General features: G+C 44.7%; 1 protein-coding gene across 1 annotated transcript in view; it reads right to left on the bottom strand.

Moving 5' to 3' along the window:
* LOC121281448 (receptor expression-enhancing protein 2-like) overlaps window positions 1–14,278 on the bottom strand; it is a 104,464-nt gene extending 90,186 nt beyond the window's left edge. Inside the window, exon 1 of the mRNA XM_041194394.1 lies at window positions 14,247–14,278. Within this exon, the coding sequence (XP_041050328.1) occupies window positions 14,247–14,278 (32 nt within the window). The remainder of the gene's footprint in view (window positions 1–14,246) is intronic.
* Between the last annotated feature and the right edge of the window lie 5,722 nt (window positions 14,279–20,000).

The raw sequence follows: 20,000 nt of genomic DNA on the forward strand, positions 1-20,000 counted from the left end.
AAGAACTATAAAGTTAAATTGAAAGTGAGCCTAACCCTGCTGAATAAATGTTTTAAATATTCTTAATCCCAGAAGTATGACATATGAAAAGTTCTTAGGAAAAATCTCTTCTTACTAATGGATAGACAGGCAAGATGCAGGAGGAGCCACAGGCTATTCACCTAGTTATGTCAGAGACAGTTTTAAGGCTCTCTTGTGACAATGTTCAGTTTGGCAACAGATATAAAATAGGATACTTTCAAGCATGGGTACTGTGTGCCAGAGAAGAAACAAAATCATATCTAAGCCAATATGCTGTAAACTGTGATGCTCTGAATTCATCACCTTAAATTCTTCTCATTATTACCATTAGTGACAGATCTATAAGTACTTTGCTTTATCCCAATAATATGGAGCTCAACATTGCTGTCTCCACATACAACCCAAGTTTGGTTAAAACCTAGGGCAGAATTTTTACCTTGGCGTGTGGGATTGGCAGGGGTGTCTGCGATTGGCAGCGCTCTGTGATTTTACGCGGGTGGGCCAATTAAGGCCCGCCCAGCATGATACACAAGCAGCAGCACTGAGCGCTGCCTGTACAGGCAGGGGGAGGAGGGCTAGCTGGCCTAGCGTAAACTTCACACGTGTGCAAAAGAGCGCTGAATAATCTCCCCGAGGCACAGAGCTGCCTCAGGGAGATGAAGAATATATTGAAAAAATTATTAAACAGCTCAAAAAATTAATGAAACATGCCCCCTCATGTGACTCTGTCATATGTTTTTAATTAACAATTAAAGTTTTTATTTCATTTGTATTTGATTTTGGAAACCACATCCCGCCTGTGGATGAGGTTTTCAAAAAAAATGCAAAGGCCACTAGGCCTTTTTGCCCGTCAAACGAGCTAAAAATCCTGCCCTCAGTGCTGGGTGTTTTCACAGTTCAACATTTGAATTCATTATTAAATTTTTACTAAAATACACAGACACCACTGTGTCCATTTTGAATTTTCATAGTAACATGCATGATAGCTGACACTATCTGTATGACTTTCTGTGCGGGACTAAAGCATACGACATAGGTTTACTGCTGTATTTGTCATGGGCATGAAGTTTCTGATGACAAAGGTCAACAAGGTTGACCCAAATAAAATATCCCAAAATACCACAACATAATCTTGTCTGTAATGAGCTCCGCAATGCTGTCTTAACTGTTATATTCAGCAGCAAAAGATTTCAAAGATAATTCAGCAGTGCCTTATTCTTGGCAAGATTTGCATATTTTGGTCAAAGGCAACAACTTACATTTGTGTAATGCCTTTAACCTGATAAAATGTCCCAAGGTGTTTCTCAGGAATATGATCAGGCAAAAACTGATACCATGCCAAAGAAAGAAAGATGAGGACAGGTAGCCAAATGTTTGGTCAAAGGGGCAGGTTGTAAGCAGCACCTTAAAAAGGAGAAACGTTTGGGGAGAGAGCTTAGGGCCTAGGTAGCTGAAGGCACAGCCACCAATGGTGGGGTAAGGGAGGTATGTGTTACACAAGAGGCCAAATTTGATGGGTGTAGGAGGTTACAGAGATAGAGTGGGGTGATTCCATGAGGGAATTTATACTGAACATGAGGATGAGAATTTTAAAACAGAGGCAATGGTGGAAATAATCACCTGTTCCCTAAAGAAAGATGCCTCTACCACCAACACTGAAATAATTAAACAAAAAAAAAGAGCTGGAAGTTCATCATCAGATCACATAGAGTTCAAAAGCTCCTGGTCAGCCTCAACTGTTAGAGGGAAATGACAATAAATGCATTTGAACTGGCAAATACAAAGACTGAGAACAAGTCACCTGCCATGTCAGAAGAAGTATGCGCAACAGAAACCAAAAGGGTCTCAAGGGAATTGTATTTGGTCACACTGGTCTATATAGTTCGTAGACATCATCAAAAGTGAAGTTCAATTTGCTTATGACACCATCTTGATACATGCCTACTGATATTTTTCTGGTCACCAATGCAAGTAATAATATTGAGAGAAAAATATATACACATATTACCAGCTAGAAATTATATTAGGTTATATTCAGAAAGAAGACCATAAAATCAATCATTCTTGTCTGTAATGAGCTCCGCAATGCTGTCTATTATATTCAGCAGCAAAAGATTTCAAAGATAATTCAACAGTGCCTTATTTTTGGCAAGATTTGCATATTTTGGTCAAAGGCAACAACTTACATTTGTGTAATGCCTTTAACCTGATAAAATGTCCCTAAGTGTTTCTCAGGAATATGATCAGATATATAATGGAAACTTGGCTTAAGGACAGGCAAAAATGGCAGCTCAACATCCCTGGATATAGAGTTTTCAGGCAGGATAGGAAGCGGGATAAAAAAAGGTGGGGGTGTAGCATTATTGGTTAAAGAATCAATTACAACTGTGAGGAGTAATATATGAAATGAAGCATCAATTGAGGCCATATGGTTTGAGCTCAGAAATAAAAAAGGGGGCAACCACACGGCAAGAAGTGTACTATAGACCCCCAAGTAGTGGAAGGGAGTTAGAAGACCAAATATGTAGACAGATTTCTGAGCACAAAAAAAAAAATCAGTAATCGTTGGGAACTTCAACTACCCTAATATTAACTGGGATATGAACAGTGTGAAGGGCACAGAGGGCACAAAATTCTTGAACTGCAATCAAGAGAACTTTTTTAGCCAGCACGTAACAAGCCCAACAAGACGGGGCATGATTCTAGATTAAGTCTTAGGAAATGAAGCTGGGCAAGCGGATGAAGTCACAGTGGGAGACCATTTTGGAGATAGTGACCATAAAAGAGTTAGATTTAGCTTCATTATGGAAAAGGACAAAGATAGAACAGGAGCAAAAGTTCAAAATTGGGGGAAGACAAGTTTTACAGAGCTGAAAGGTGAGTAGGTGAGAGTGGGCTGGATATAGCTATTAGAAGGAAAAACAATGTCAAATCAGTGGAAGGTAATCAAAAGCAAGATTCTACGGGCACCGTGTAGACATGTCCCCACAAAGAAAAAGGGTGGTACTGCCAAATATAGAGCTGCCTGGTTATCCAGAAGCCGACAAGCTAAGATAAAGCAGAAAAAAGAAAGCTTATGACAGTCACAAAAGACTTAATACTGTAGAAAGCCTAGAGGAGTATAGAAAGTATAGAGGTGAAGTAAAAATAGAAATTAGGAAAGCAAAGAGTGGATACAAAAAAATATTGGTAAGTAAAATGAAAGAAAATCCTAAGGTGATTTACCAGTACATTAAGAACTAGAGAGTAACTAAGGAAAAATTAGGGCCTATCAGAGATGTACATGCCAACTTGTGGGTTGATGTTGAAGATGTGGGCAGGATTCTCAATGAATTTGTCTCTGTCTTCACTAAGAAGAGGGATGATGCAGACTTTCTAGTTAAAGAAGAGGAGTGTGAAATATTAGCTACAATAAGCATAGTGAGAGAGGAAGTACTGGAGGGACTGGCATCCCTGAAGGTGGATAAGTCACCAGGGCCAGATGGATTGTATCCCAGGCTGTTGAAGGAAGCCAAGGGGGAAATAGTGGATGCTCTGAGGATCATTTTCCAATCCTCACTAGTAATGGGTGAGTTCTCAGGGAATTGGAGGCCTGTGAATATTGTTCCATTACTTAAAAAAGGTGCGAGGGATAGGCCAGAAAATTATAGGCCAGTCAGTCTGAGTTTGGTGGTGGGCAAGTTATTGGAAACAATTCTGAGAGACAGGATAAACTGTCACTTAAAAAGGAACGGATTAATCAGGGATAGATAGCATAGCTTTGTTAAGGGAAGACCGTGTCTTACTAACTTAATAGAATTTTTTGAGGAAGTAACAAGGAGGATTGATGAGATTGGTGCATTGGATGTTGTCTACATGGATTTCATTAAGGCATCTGACAAGGTTCCATATGGCAGACTGGTCAGAGAAGTAAGATCTCATGGAAAGATGGCAGGTTGGATCCAAAATTGGCTCACTGAGAAGAAACAAAGGGTAATGGTCAATGAATGTTTCTGCGAATGGAAAATGGTTTTCAGTGGTGTTCCACAGGGCTCAGTGTTGGGGCCCTTGCTGTTTGTTGTATATATTAATGATTTAGACTTAAATATGGGAAGCATGATTGGGAAGTTTGTAGATGACACAAAAATTGGCCATGTAGTTGATAGTGAAGAGGATAGCTGTCAACCTCAGAATTATATCAATGGTTTGGTTGAGTGGGCAGAGAAGTGGCAAATGGAATTCAACCGGAAAAGTGTGAGGTAATGCATTTGGAGAGGGCAAACAAACCAAGGAAATACTCAATAAACGGTAAGTTATTGATAGGAGTTGAGGAAATTAGAGACCTTGGAGTGCATGTCCACAGGTCCTTGAAGGTGGCAGGACAGGTGGACACGGTGGTCAAGAAAGCATATGGAATGCTTTCCTTTATTGGGCAAGGTATTGAATACAAAAGCAGGGATGTAATGCTGGAACTGTATAAAATACTGGTTAGGCCACAGCTGGAGTTTTGAGTACAGTTCTGGTCACATTACAGGAAGGACATAATTGCTCTGGAGAGAGTACAGAGGAGATTTACAAGAATGTTGCTAGGGCTTGAAAATTGCAGCTATGAGGAAAGATTAGATAGGCTGGGCAAAAACAGAATTACCTGGAAAAACTCAGCAGGTCTGGCAGCATCGGCGGAGAAGAAAAGAGTTGACGTTTCGAGTCCTCATGACCCTTCGACAGAGCTTGAGTTCGAGTCCAAGAAAGAGTTGAAATATAAGCTGGTTTAAGGTGTGTGTGGCGGGTGGAGAGAGAGAGAGGAGGGGGTTGTTGTGGTCGTAGGGACAAACAAGCAGTGATAGAAGCAGATCATCAAAAGATGTCACCAACAATAGAACAAAAGAACACATAGGTGTTAAAGTTGGTGATATTATCTAAACGAATGTGCTAATTAAGAATGGATGGTAGGGCACTCAAGGTATAGTTCTAGTGGGGGTGGGGAGAGCATAAAAGATTTTAAAATATTTAAAAATAATGGAAATAGGTGGGAAAAGACAAATATATATAATTTATTGGAAAAAACACAAAAGGAAGGGGGAAGCAGAAAGGGGGTGGGGATGGGGGAGGGAGCTCAAGATCTAAAGTTGTTGAATTCAATATTCAGTCCGGAAGGCTGTAAAGTGCCTAGTCGGAAGATGAGGTGTTGTTCCTCCAGTTTGCGTTGGGCTTCACTGGAACAATGCAGCAAGCCAAGGACAGACATGTGGGTAAGAGAGCAGGGTGGAGTGTTAAAATGGCAAGCGACAGGGAGGTTTGGGTCATTCTTGCGGACAGACCGCAGGTGTTCTGCAAAGCGGTCGCCCAGTTTACGTTTGGTCTCTCCAATGTAGAGGAGACCACATTGGGAGCAATGAATGCAGTAGACTAAGTTGGGGAAATGCAAGTGAAATGCTGCTTCACTTGAAAGGAGTGTTTGGGCCCTTGGACGGTAAGGAGAGAGGAAGTGAAGGGGCAGGTGTTGCATCTTTTGTGTGGGCATGGGGTGGTGCCATAGGAGGGGGTTGAGGAGTAGGGGGTGATGGAGGAGTGGACCAGGGTGTCCCGGAGGGAGCGATCCCTAAGGAATGCCGATAGTGGGGGTGAAGGGAAGATGTGTTTGGTGGTGGCATCATGCTGGAGTTGGCGGAAATGATCCTTTGAATGCGGAGGCTGGTGGGGTGATAAGTGAGGACAAGGGGGACCCTATCATGTTTCTAGGAGGGAGGAGAAGGCGTGAGGGCGGATGGGCAGGAGATGGGCCGGACACGGTTGAGGGCCCTGTCAATGACCGTGGGTGGAAAACCTCGGTTAAGGAAGAAGGAGGACATGTCAGAGGAACTGTTTTTGAAGGTAACATCATCGGAACAGATGCGACTGAGGCGGCGAAAGAACTGAGAGAATGGGATGGAGTCCTTACAGGAAACGGGATGTGAGGAGCTGTAGTCGAGGTAGCTGTGGGAGTCGGTGGGTTTGTAATGGATATTGGTGGACAGTCTATCACCAGAGATTGAGACAGAGAGGTCAAGGAAGGGAAGGGAAGTGTCAGAGATGGACCACGTGAAAATGGTGGAGGGGTGGAGATTGGAAGCAAAATTAATAAATTTTTCCAAGTCCCGACGAGAGCATGAAGCAGCACCGAAGTAATCATCGATGTACCGGAGAAAGAGTTGTGGAAGGGGGCTGGAGTAGGACTGGAACAAGGAATGTTCCACATACCCCATAAAGAGACAGGCATAGCTGGGGCCCATGCGGGTACCCATAGCCACACCTTTTATTTAGAGGAAGTGAGAGGAGTTGAAGGAGAAATTGTTCAGTGTGAGAACAAGTTCAGCCAGACGGAGGAGAGTAGTGGTGGATGGGGATTGTTCGGGCCTCTGTTCGAGGAAGAAGCTAAGGGCCCTCAGATGGAGGTGTAGAGGGATTGGACGTCCATGGTGAAGAGGAAGCGGTTGGGGCCAGGGAACTGGAAATTGTTGATGTGACGTAAGGTGTCAGAGGAATCACGGATGTAGGTGGGAAGGGACTGGACAAGGGGAGAGAGAAGGGAGTCAAGATAACGAGAAATGAGTTCTGTGGGGCAGGAGCAAGCTGAGACGATCGGTCTACCGGGGCAGTTCTGTTTGTGGATTTTGGATAGGAGATAGAAGTGGGCCGTCCGAGGTTGGGCGACTATCAGGTTGAAAGCTGTGGGGGGAAGATCCCCAGAGATGAGGTCAGTGACAGTCCTGGAAACAATGGCTTGATGTTCAGTGGTGGGGTCATGGTCCAGGGAGAGGTAGAAGGAAGTGTCTGCGAATTGACGCTCAGCCTCTGTGAGGTAGAGGTCAGTGCGCCAGACAACAACAGCACCACCCTTGTCAGCGGGTTTGATGACAATGTCAGGGTTGGACCTGAGAGAATGGAGTGCAGTAAGTTCATAGAGAGACAGGTTAGAATGGGTGAGAGGAGCAGAGAAATTGAGACGACTAATGTCGCGCCGACAGTTCTCAATGAAAAGATCAAAAGAAGGTAAGAATCCAGAGGGAGGGGTCCAGGTGGAGGGAGAATATTGGAGGTGGGTGAAAGGATCCGTTGAATGGGGAGAGGACTCCTGCCCAAAGAAGTGAGCCCGGAGATGAAGACGGTGGAAGAAGAGTTCAGCATCATGCCGAGCCCGAAGTTCATTGAGGTGAGGACGTAAGGGTATGAAACTAAGTCCTTTGCTGAGCACTGAACGTTCAGCATCAGAGAGGGGAAGGTCAGGGGGTATAGTGAATACACGGCTGGGGCTGGGATTGGAAGATGGGGTGGGGACGGAGGGACAGGCAGGGGCGGGGGGTCCTAGATGGGTGTTGGTGTCGATGAGTTGTTGGAGCTTGCGTTCCTTAGCACTTGAGAGAAAGAGAAAAAGTTTCTTGTTGAGGCGTCGGATGAGCCGAAGAATAAAATGAAACTGGGGGCACGCGCAGCTCTCTCTCCGCCCCCCACACACACCTTAAACCAGCTTATATTTCAACTCTTTCTTGGACTCGAACTCAAGTTCTGTCGAAAGGTCATGAGGACTAGAAACGTCAACTCTTTTCTTCTCTGCCGATGCTGCCAGACCTGCTGAGTTTTTCCAGGTAATTCTGTTTTTGTTTTGGATTTCCAGCATCCGCTGTTTTTTTGTTTTTAGATAGGCTGGGGTTGTTTTCCTTAGAACAGAGGAGCTGCAGTCTGTTGTTGTAGCCTTTGGCGGCATCCATCAGTGTCAATGTGAGAGGACTGCGGGGCACCTTGATCTCGCTCTAGTTGCCCCTTACCCTCAAGGAGTCAGCCAGGGGCCCTCAGGCACCCATAGGGAGGGGGACCAGCAGATTGACACCCCGGGGCCATGCACCCAGGTGATTCCAGGACCCTGTGGCCCATCCAAATCCCCTCTTCTTGTAACCCCAACAGTTCCAGCTCCACAGGCCAAGGAGGGTGCACCTGCCCCACAGCAGGACACCCAAAGAAGGCCAGCAGCCTCCAGATGATGCCCACCAAGGTCATCACAGACACTAAAGCGTCGCAGTCAGCAGGCTGCCCCCACCTCCACTGTCAGGCAAGCACCAAGACATAATGGCAGGGTTAGGAAAGTTACACAGATTTCGGAGCACAATGGTGGCATGGATGTTCAAAACATGTATATAATGTACACAAATGTAAATAGAATAACACTCATTTCACATCTATTCTTGTGGTTGCCTCCTTTTTATGATGAGCTGTGTTGCAATCATTCAGGAGCGAAACCATGGTGTCTCCCCCAACTTATTGCAGATGTCACTATCATGGGCCTCTCATCTATGTGGTGTGTTTCTATATCACCACAGTGTGTGGCCCTTTTTCAGATCATTCTAAACATCAATGATGCCTTGACCCTAATGTTAAGTGTGCTTGTGGAAGGAACCTTGTTCACATGCTTTGCAGGGTCATGTCATGTTTATTCTTGGCTTTGTAAGATTGAGGCAGAGGTGTTCTCCTATCTCGTCTGCATTCTTGAAAGGTGGAGATGTAGTGTACAAGGAGAGAAGTGTTCACACATGGAGAGGGGTCATATATCATGCAACTCCATGTACTCTCTGTCTCTCGGCAGGGTTTTCATGCTATAAGCCCATACTCAGAGCTCACTCACTGTTAGACAACCACATTTGAAACTTTCAGAGCGTAAATCTACTAAGCTCACCAATAAGTGGGGGCACCTTGCCACCTCAAGGCACCAAAGCTCTGGCCCTCACATCCATATTATTGTCTGGGCACTTGAACATCCAACCTTGAACATCTCTCACCCTGAAGTTGTGTGTCTTGTGGGGACAAGGCTTCCATCACAATCTAGGGATGAAGCGATGTGCATCCCCTCACCTGAGCACTCGCCAGGGTCACTGTTGCTAATTCCAAATAGTCATTTTTGATAGGCAATAGAGGCCTTGAGCAGGCACTGGAAGTGCACATGGTTGCTTTAGACAATGTCGGGGGGGGGAGTGACGGGATAGGTGCGAGGGTGTTCTGAAGCTGAAGTGTGCTCTTTATTAGCATTGACGTTTGCCTTTGAGGGCTTAGCAAGGGCCAGGGCTGACCAGGAGGGCACAATGTCAGCGTTAAAGAGGAGCCATTTTTATGTCTGGCAGGCAAGTCTTTGATGTCATCATGCTCAGGTGGCCCGCATCCATATCAGGCTGTGTATAAATGCAGCCCAAGATCCCTAACTGAGAGTGCTGAGTGTCAGTATGATTTGGAAGATGACAGAGTCATCTCTAAATGGATTCACAGCAGCAGAATGTCATCGGCTACCTTGTCCCAAGTGTGAATTATCTGATTCAGTATTGAGGTTACGCAGCGTGCGTTGTCCCATGGCTGGAGATGGATCTCCTTGAGGAGCTTTGTCATGTTGAAGGCACACAGCTACGAGTCCACTAAGGATAGTACAACAGCTCCTAGCTCTTGTAGGTTGCTGTTGTGATTGGGATGCTGGAGAGACACTTGAAGAGGCAGCATTTTCTGACTCCCTCCTCCAATTAGCACCTCATCTCAGCAAGGACACTTTCTCCTAAGGCTTCATCATCCTTCAAAGGATCAGGACAATGTGAGCCTGATGTGTAATTATTCTCAAATTGAAGTGCATGATTGAAATGAGATGAATAGTAACGCTAGTGTTAATGTTGGCCCATGGTGGAGGACACTTGTTCAAGAGGGTACTCATTGTAACTTGTCATCCTTCTCGTGGAATCTGGTGGCTATGAGGGCCTCACGTGCAGGCCTGCCTCATCTGGCCCATGCTATTGCCTCTTCCCCTGCAGCTTCGTCTTCCTCAAACTCAGTACCATCATTCCCTTCAAGGTCCTCCTCTTTGGAGGAGACATGCAACTCCTCCATCTCATCATCTGGCAAGTCCTCCCTCCTTTGCAGGGTCAGGTTGTGCAGCATGCAGCAAGCCATGGTGATCTGTGAGACTGCCTGGGGAGTACTAGAGCGCTCGCCAGATCTGTCCAGGCATCAGAATTCAAACTTTAGAATCCCTAAGGTGTGCTCCACCAATGTTCAGCTAGCGCCATGAGCCTCATTGTACCTTCCCTCTGCAGGAGTCTGAGGCTGCCGCACAGGCATCATCAGCCACGTCATTTGCGAGTACCCTTTGTCACCGAGGAGCCAGACCTGGATCCTGGTTAGTCCCTCGACGATATCTGGGATCTGCAATCTACTCAAGATGTGTGAGTCATGGATGCTTCCTGGGAATCTGGCACAAACCTGCATGATAAGTTTTTTGTGGTCGCAGACCAGCTGTACATTGAGTGAGTGGGAGCCTTTCCTGTTTGTGTTGGAGTGCCTGCTGCCTGGGAGATTTTGTAGCGATATGAGTGCAGTCGCTGGCACCCTGCACCTGTGGGAATCTGGCAATCTCAGCAAAGCCCAGTGATCTGGCATCCTGGCTTGCTTGATCTCTGTCAAAGTTGACATAATTGTCAGCCATTGCAAAAATGGCATTTGTGACCTCGTGTATGTATTTGTGCGTGGATGCTTGAGAGATCCCACAGAGCGCCCCAGCATGACTCCTGATGTCTGCCTATGATTAATACTGGGTGAATTGGCATGGAAGGTGTAAGGGCAAACAGTGATGGGTCATGAGTTGGCACTAAGTTATAGTGGTTATAAGGGGCCATGGGGATCATGAGTTGGCACTAAATTGGTGTAGGGACTATAGGACTATGGGGATGGGTGGATGCTGAGGGGATGTGAGGGATAAAGGTGATTTATGTTTAAGAAAACAACTGGTCCAAAGTCCCAGACAACCAAAGTGGGCCATTTAAACAGCCCGCCTTGGCACTCAGCAGCCCCTGTGGCTGCCTCTGATTTGCATCTGGGATGGTGGACCTGACTCCATCCTGCAACCACAACACCCCACCCCCCCACCCCACAAGAACAAAGATCCTGCCATCCAGGGGGAGGGTAAGGCAAGCCGGGAAATTTCGCCACTCCCACTGCCCGACCTGGGTGCAAAAATCCAGGTTAATGTGTGTGTGTGTTGCCTTCTGATTGCCACGGCAGGCTGACTAATGTTTCACTGTTTAGATTCTTTGGGGTAATATCTTATTTAATTAGCACTTTAACTACTCAGTTGAACAGTATTAGGTTTTTTTTAACTATTTGTGTGAACACACTTTGCTTGAAAACACAACCTTTGGAATGTAACATCATTTTCTTTCCTGTGGAAAATAGTTCAAAAATCCTGCAAAGTGACAAAGTATTAGGTGGATCTAGATCACACCTGAACTCAAAAGAGTTATACAAACTAAACTAAAGCAGCAAATGTTCAAATCTCATCCTGCTAATCTGAACAGGGGAAATGCTGAACAGGAAACAGTGTGACTGAATCTCTAATGTAGCATCAACAATGTTTGCCACTGAACTTATTGCATTTAATGCACTGAAAAGACAATTTTTGAAACATTCTCCTCAGATCAGGAAATCTGTATCGTGGGAAAGATTTGGTCCATTGGAATTTAACACTCAAGCCAAACTGATACTAGGATTGGGTATTTATTTCTCTGCAATGCACAGTGACAACATGCTGATGGTGTACTGGCTTCAAACTCTCACGCTCCAGCAATTCAGCAGCAAACATTATTTGTTATGCAAATGAAACAGATTGATTGGAAAGACAGAGGAATGTATGGCACACTTTGTTTGGAAATTGCCGAGTGGAAGCAGCAGGGTAGAATGGAATTCTGCCTTACAATTGGCTTCTAATCACGGCATTATGGAGTGTTCATCATGCCTGCTTCTTTCTGTTAACACAGCAATTGGGAGGCTTCACTATTTTCTTCTCCATAAATATGTCCCAAAATTTGTTCATATAGAAACTAAACAAAAGGGTCCAATTCCTTATCAAGTATTGAGATGGGACACTTCCTTCTTTTGAACCTATAGGGTAAGTTTATGACAGGAAATATGTTTTGACAGATACTCAATAGATTCTCCAAAAACTGCAAACATAGTAGCTCCAATGCCATTGCATGATGTGGCTTGAATGTCATTGACCGCGAAAACATCTGTGAGACCATTTCCATCCTACATAATCACAACACATCCCCTCTAGTTAATGCAGGTGATCTCAAACCATCAGAATAAATATGATTATCTCAAAAATGAAATTTGCATTAAGAGAAGAAAAAATGCAACCACTTCAAACCCATCCATTAATTCTTGTCACAAGACTTGACTCTCACTTGACCCTTCTGCCTTGAATTTAAATTTGACTTCATCTTTCAACAGGGTTGTAAACTTCACTCTCTTGGATTCTGAATTTTTTTTGGTGCCTCCAAATGGTTAACAACACAGGCAGCAGCTGCTTCAATAAGTGATTCTTTCGAACAGATATCAAAGCATGCTAGTTCCTCCACCACATCACACCTCATAACCTTCACCTACACAGGCTGCATGTAAACCAGTAGGAGGGGGAAAAAAATTACGTTTTTAAAAAGAAAATGTATGGATACACTTAGGTTCCATTTTACCTTGTTTAACACTCAGAAAGGATATCCATTTTCACACTGGTTTGTGAAACTGCTCAGCCTATAAATGTAACAATTTCGTCAACAATCAGGTGGGAGGAGAAACATATCAGACCTGGGCTTCTGAGAAGCATGAGTCATTGCACAGTAAATGTGATCCATGGTGACTGCTCAGCATTTCACTGATGCTTGTTTTATGTTGCTACATTGTGGGAATATAAATCGAGGGAAAGAAAGCTGGAGATTGCTTCCTGAAGTATTTTTTTGGTACCGATTTTAATTAACAAATCAAGATACTACAAATGCAATAGCATACAGATTTTTAAAAAAAAAAATTACTTTGTGGAGGAGGAGGGAGTTCAGGTGATCCATATTGTGAAACAGAGACAAAACTCAGTCGCTAGAAATAACATACAACTCTAAGCTAACCATGGATAGAAATACTAAACCTTTAAATATGTAGATAGTAAACTAATGCAAGACAAATATATTAAACCAATATAATTATTCAACTAGCATATTAGGGTAAGCTATACATATTTAATCCAACATATTGAATGCACACATGCAAATATTGCACCACGCTATACAATTAAATCAATATTAATAGTTACTTAGAAGTACAGAACTTGAGTATTGCTGAAAAAAGAGACATGCTGTAGAAGCTTTTTGTCTTGCACTCATCAGGGCAGGTGCAAGAATACCAAATTTCAAAGGGAACAACAATTTATATTGCAAGAGAAAAAGGGTGCTGATTGGTTGGCAAGTTGACTCTGATTGGTCTAGGTGTTGCCATGGGGAATGCACCAGGAAATTATTGTGCAGGAATTAATTCTGAAAACAACGCAATGCCGAGACATGTTCTTTCTGCTTGCAGGGACCAAGCCCTGCATATATTCTGTTCTGATGAGTACCAGATGAAAAGCTTCAGCAGCATGTCTCTTTTTTCAACAAAAAATCAAATTTGAAAACTGATATTAAAATTATTGCAATCTGAACCATAAATCAGCAGAAGATACCATTTGAATATGGCAAATCATAAAAGAAAAACAAACCCAGTCAGACCAGTTTTTTTTTGGATGTGGAGACAATGAAGGCAAAAGCCTTGCTAAACCTTGATTTCCTTTGGTCACAACCTTCAATAACTCCCCAATGGGTCAAATTTAATGGGCCCCTGCTAGTGGGTCTACAGGTATGGGGACCTGTAAAACTCTCCAGGTGGCCTCCAACCTGTAAGAAATTTTACAAGAGGTTGGTTAGGCCGAGGACAGCTTGCCCGCCCTCACCTCAGTTGAGGCCCTTAATTAGCCAGTTATTGGCCACTTAAGGGCAACTTCCTACCCGGCCACAATTTTGAGGCCAGGGGGAGGAGATCAGGATGGAGTGGTGGGGAGGGGGTGTAGGGGGTGTGGGGGTGGGGGGGTGGTGCTGGTGGGTGAAGCCCGGCAGGTTAACGTGCTCAGGCTTCGGTTGACAACTGGGGAAGGGGGCAGAGCACTTCAAGCACTGGTTCTGGCCCCTTTCTTGATTGGGATAATCCTCCCAAGGTCTGCCCCACCCTCCCTGCATCCCCCCCCCCCCCCCCCCCCCCCAACCCCCCTCCCCAGTGCTCCTTTCACTCTGTGGCCTTGCTAACACAAACCCCCACCCAATCCTACCCCCACTAATGAAACCTCCCCTCCTGAGCCCACCATGAGCCCCACACCCCATACTTACCTTTGGCCTGGGCTCCTGGCTCCCTGCGGCATTCCTGGAACTACAGAACTGGCGGCCAATAAGATTGGCTGGCAGCTCTCTGAGGTAGGGCTTCCACCTGAATGGGGGGAGGGAGCTCCCCCTCCAGCCGACTAATGCTCCTCAGGGCGTTAAATGGCTGTGGGGCAACCTGCATCGGCAGAAATCTTAAAGAAAAATCTTGCCAACAGAATTCTAACAGCTTTGTCAGGCATGATCTTTCCCTAGAAAACTACACTGACTAAATATCTAATTAGATATTTCGATGCCCTTCAAGATAACATCTTAACATCTTATCCACAGCCAATATCAGGATCACGGGCCTGTAATTTAGGGCCACTCTTTTTCAAGGTCTGTCTTCTCTTCTCCAATCCTTTGGTTCAAGTTTCACTCACTTGCTGGAGTTTTTTGATGAGGTAACATAGAGGGTTGATGAGGGTAAAGCTGTTGATGTGTTGTACATGGACTTCCAGAGGCATTTGATAAAATGCTGTGCAACAGACTTGTGAACAAAGTTGTAGCTCAAGGGACAAAAGAGACAGTAGTAACATGGATATGGAATTGACTGACTTACAGGAAACAGAGTAGTGGTTACCGGATGTTTTTCAGACTGTGGGAAGGTTTATAGTGGAGTTCCCCAAGGGAGCGGTGTTAAGACCCTTGGCATTCTTGATAATATATTAGTGACCTAGGCCTTGGTGTACAGGCACAATTTTAAAATTTGTGGATGACATGAAACTTAGAAGCATTGTGAACTGTGAGGAGGGTAGTATAGAACGTCAAAAGGACACAGATAGGTTGGTGAAATGGGCTGGTGAAAGTGGCATAAGAATTTCAATGCAGGGAAGTGTGAAGTGATTCATTTTGGTCGGAAGAACACAGAGAGATAATATAAAATAAATGGTGCAGGTCTGAAGTGGGTGCAGGAGCAGAGGGCCTGAGAGTTATGCACACAAAGCTGGACAGGTTAAAAGCACAGCTAATAAAGCATGGAATCCTAGGCTTTATTAATAGGGGCATAGAGTATAAAAGCAAGGAAGTTATGTTAAACTTGTATAGAGCACTGGTTTGGCTTCAACTGGAGAATTGTACCACTCTTTAGGATAGGTGTGAAGACATTAGATACAGTGCAGAAAAGATTGATGAGAATGGTTCCAAGGATGAGGAACTTCAATTATGTAGATGGACTGGAGAAATTGGGGCTGTTTCCCTTGGAGAAGATCAAATTGAGAGGAGATTTGATAAAGGTATTCAAAATCATGAGGGGTCTAGACAGAGCAGATAGGGACAAATTGTTCCATTGGTGGAAGTATTCAGAAAAAGAAGGCACAGATTTAAGGTAATTAGCAAAAGAAGAAATAGAGACATAAGGAGAAACTTTGGGAGGATTCGTCCCAGATTTGCAGTAAGTGAGGGGAAAAGGATGTTCTACCCAATGGTCGTAATGGCGGCTTTTCAAGCCTTATCATCACAATCCCACCTCATTCATCATGCATTCCTGAGAAACATGCCGTTTTGATGGCAGGCGGGCTCCGATTTAAAATGCAGCTGCGTGCATACAGCTCAGTGCTTCCAGCCCAGGGCTGCTGCAAAGATGACATGGCCCTGAAAGGCAAAAAGACTGCAGCCCCAGGTTCATTGACGAGTCCCTCGAGCGCCTTTTGGACGTCATGGAGACCCAACATGATAACCTCTAACCCAGTCTGGTCACAAGAGGGCATCAACATTACCATTCCAGCTTGGTAGGTGATGGCAGCGTCAATGTTCCGCAGAAGAGGTTGGCCATCCAATGCAGATAAAGGATGAATGATCTCATTTGTGCCACCAGGGTATGGCAACCATCTCATCACTCTGAACTCACACACTCACACATTTGCTGGCATCTCACTCACTGCCAGCTCAAGGGAAATCACAACTTACTCTCTCACATACATCCTCACTTTCCCCAACTGCAGACTGCCTCCCCAGCCCTCACCCTCTTGAGGCCATTTGCACAGAACAACATGTGCCCCCACACACACTGTGGGATACCCCCCCTTCCCCACTACAGCCCTCACCCTGCAGCCTCTTCCCTTGCCTGAGGCCACTTCTCCCCCTTCCCCAAGCAAGGCCAAAACCTGCAGCTGGTCTGGTTGGTACAGACCAGCCCTTGAGCCCCCCTTAATAGTGTGCGGTGCTGCAGGCAAAGCCTGGTTCTGATGACTGTGAGTGCTGACTGATGCAAGGTAGGCAAACAAACCTTGAAGGGCAGCTCGCCAGATGTACGTTGCTTATGTACAGTTGTGAAATATGTCAGCGTGATCCTCAGATGATCCAGCGCGTGGGGATTATTTCAGCGAGCTGGGTTTATAATGATATGCAGATGTATTACAATGAAGTTCCTGACGTCCAATGCAGGAAACACGGCCCGCCACTGACAGCCAGGGTGGACAATCGCAAACTGGTTTCATGACATTGTGAAACTGATTTTTGGCCTTCTCGTCATATTGTCCGCTCACACTGCCAAACATGCCCAACGCCAACGGGCACGGAAAATTTTGCCCTCTTTTAGTGCTAGGATCTGGAATGCACTGCCTGAGAGTGTGGTGGAGGTGGGTTCAATTGAGAATTTCAAGAGGGAATTGGATTTTTATCTGAAAATGAAGTATCAGCAGGGCTACAATGCAAGGGAATAGCACTAGACAAATTGCTCCTTCCAAGAGCTGGTGCAGACACAATGGACTGAATGGACTCCTTCTGTGCTGTAACAATTCTGCGATTCTGTGACAATGTCCATTTCTAATGATTCTCTGACTAAATAATTTCCTGAAGCCCCCTTTTCTGCCATACAACCGGCCCAAGGGCCTTATTCTTTTTTTCAGCATCTCCAATGTTCTCATTCACTTCCTTATCCCTAGTTAACACATTCTTAAAATGTCTTCCTTATTTCTTGCAAAAATCAACCCTCACTTTCAGGAAAGAGTCAAGGACTTCTTTCATGAACACTAAAAGAAACTACTTTGGATATCTTCCCCTTCCCCATGAGCCTCATTCAAAGCCTCCACTACCTGCCTGACACTGGTTACACCAGATGTGTTCACAGAGATCTTTTATGGTGATTATTTTTCTGAGTTCCTAATCTCATCTACTTTCATCTGTCCAACCAGCTTTCTTATCAAAGAAAAAATTCCACCCCATCCCTATACACCTTAAGACATAAATTTGTAAAACACACTTTTTCCAAATCTTTCCCTTTGTTCACACATCCTCTCATCCAATAGTATCAATTGACTTTGTAGTTCTGACATTGCACCTTTAAAGGTATTTCCTTTTTAGTCCCAACTTTATCCCCTTAAAAAGCCACTCTAGTCTGGTTAGCTATTTTCACATTACCTAAAAGTCCACTTTACCAAAATTAAGGCCTTTATGTACTTTCCTTAATTATGGAATATATGATGCCAAATTCAATTATATTATGGTCACCATTTCAAAGATGTCTCCTAACTTGTTCAATCATCTAGTAGCACAAAACCAAATCCAGGGTTTTCTCCTTTCTCAGTTGTTTCAACATGCATAGGAAGTAAATCTCTTGATTCCTGGTCCCACTATGGATCTCTTGGTTAATCACCAGCCATTTAAAATTCCCCAGTACAATTGTATTTATGCTTATCCATATGGCTCTGATGTATTGGCACAACCCAGCATCCATAGTCTCAATCTTATTCAATGACTTGTAACAGATTTCAATAATTAGCTTTTTCCCTTGATGTCTTATCTCATTCCACGTGTCTAGATTTCGTTCATGCTAAAATCAAAATGTTATTATTTCCCTTACCTTCTTTTATATTAAAAGCATCTTCCCTTACTGCCTTGTTTTCTATTCCTATGTGCCAATTGATATCTTCTGATGTTCACCCACTCTATGTCATTTTTAGGCCATTACTCAAATACCCATGATATCATAACCCCTGTCAACAGAATTATTCACCAGCTCACCTAATTTATTCTTAATACTCCTTATTTCAAAAAGACATTTGCCTTCACTCCTGGATTCAATTGGAGAGGGGTGGTCAGGAAGTGAAGCACGCAGAGGCCATTGGAATGGACAGTGGTACAAATCTAAGTCAGTTTGTAGAAGGGACGGTAATTTGTGAACTTCCAACCAACTTCACAGATAGTGCTTCAGACAGAGTGCCCCCAGTTCCAGCTTCTGCCCTAAAGCGATTTCTTCAGGTTGGCCCTCCATCTCCTGCCTTCAATAATGTTTTCTCCAACATTGGTGCTATATGAGGGACTTTTAAATTAACTTCAACATTCAAACTCAGGCAGTTAACTTTCATTTTTTTCCACCTGTGGACATGAGCTTCATCGCAAAAACATCAAGGTAGGCAACAGAGAACGTGATTTCAATTGAAATTTTAAAAAGTGTTTGGGAAACAATAATGCACAGAAGGGGATTTGTGCCAGTACAATGTAGGTTTTGGGGGTAATAAAGTGACTGTTAGGATACCTTGAACTGTGCTGAAAGCATTGTGGCTAAGTGAAGTTAGCCTAAGTGCATACCCAGCTTTCTGCGCTCAGCACAGATTGCTGCAGGCACAGGAAATGACATCCATGAGTGCTCCAGCTGGGTAACATTTTAGAGACCCAATTGAGTATAACAATCAACCACGATAAAAGCTAATGCAAGAATAAATAACAGAACGTATCAAATTATGTAGCATATATTAGAGGAACCAACATAATGAAGAGAAGGAAATTTAGTGATAGTTAAGCTGAATGTTGAATGGAGACTTTGATCGTGAAGATGTTGAATTTAGATAACTTTAGTGCTGTCCCAGAAAGACAGGCTCCAGCTGTGTCCAAATGGGAAAAGTATTGAACAGAGCAACATTGAAGAGGTAAGAGATGAGGCCTAATCCTAATGTTGTAACTGTCAAACTGGTTTCTACCAATTTTCAGACAAAGGGAATTGCCCTGGTGCTGTTGTCCAGGGTTTTCCCCTCATCGGAAGGACGTGCCAGGCGGGCCCAGGAGCGGTCGTAAAACCAACTTCCGCCCATGATCAGGTCCTGACCGCGATTTCACGCCGGCGGGCCAATTAAGGGTCCTGCAGGGGTGGGGACCCGTCAGCTGTTGGGTCCAATGACAGCCCAATGGTTGGTTTAATAACAGCCCAGGGAGGCCCAGAAAGGCTGCCAGGGAAGAACTTCGGTCTGCCGTTCTAATGATGGACTCGAGTGCGGTTGCAAATGCCAGGCGGGACGGCAGGTCGGGTGGGCACTTGTCCCACGATTTTCTGATGAATGCCCCGCTGTCCTCCTTGAGGAGGAGGTTGCCAGGAGGGATACCCTTTGTCCCCAGGGATGGGAGGAGGAGGCCACCGTACCTCACAAAAAGGGCATGGGAAGAGGTGACAGCCTTGGTGAGCAGCTATGACATGGTGCGGTGCTCCTGGGTGCAGTGCTGAAAGAGCACTGAGCACTGTGCTCAGGAAGGGTGAATACCATGATGGCATGGGTCAGTGTGGAGGTGTGTTAAGGTCTAGCCATCTCCCTGTGGAGCTCAGGGGATTAGAGTCTGAGTGCCAAGTGTCAATCACGCTGGAGCTGGCCAGCGTGATGAGCCCTGGCTGCTTGGACTGAGTGCCTTGGGGCTCAAGGGCCACGACTCAGAGATGAGCCCTGCAAGGTGTTCCTCAGCTGGGGTTGGTCAGGGTGCAATGGCGCTCCAGGTAGAGAGTGGACTCATCTGTGC

This window comes from Carcharodon carcharias, chromosome 8 (genome assembly GCF_017639515.1).
Source record: "Carcharodon carcharias isolate sCarCar2 chromosome 8, sCarCar2.pri, whole genome shotgun sequence".
NCBI lineage: Eukaryota > Metazoa > Chordata > Chondrichthyes > Lamniformes > Lamnidae > Carcharodon > Carcharodon carcharias.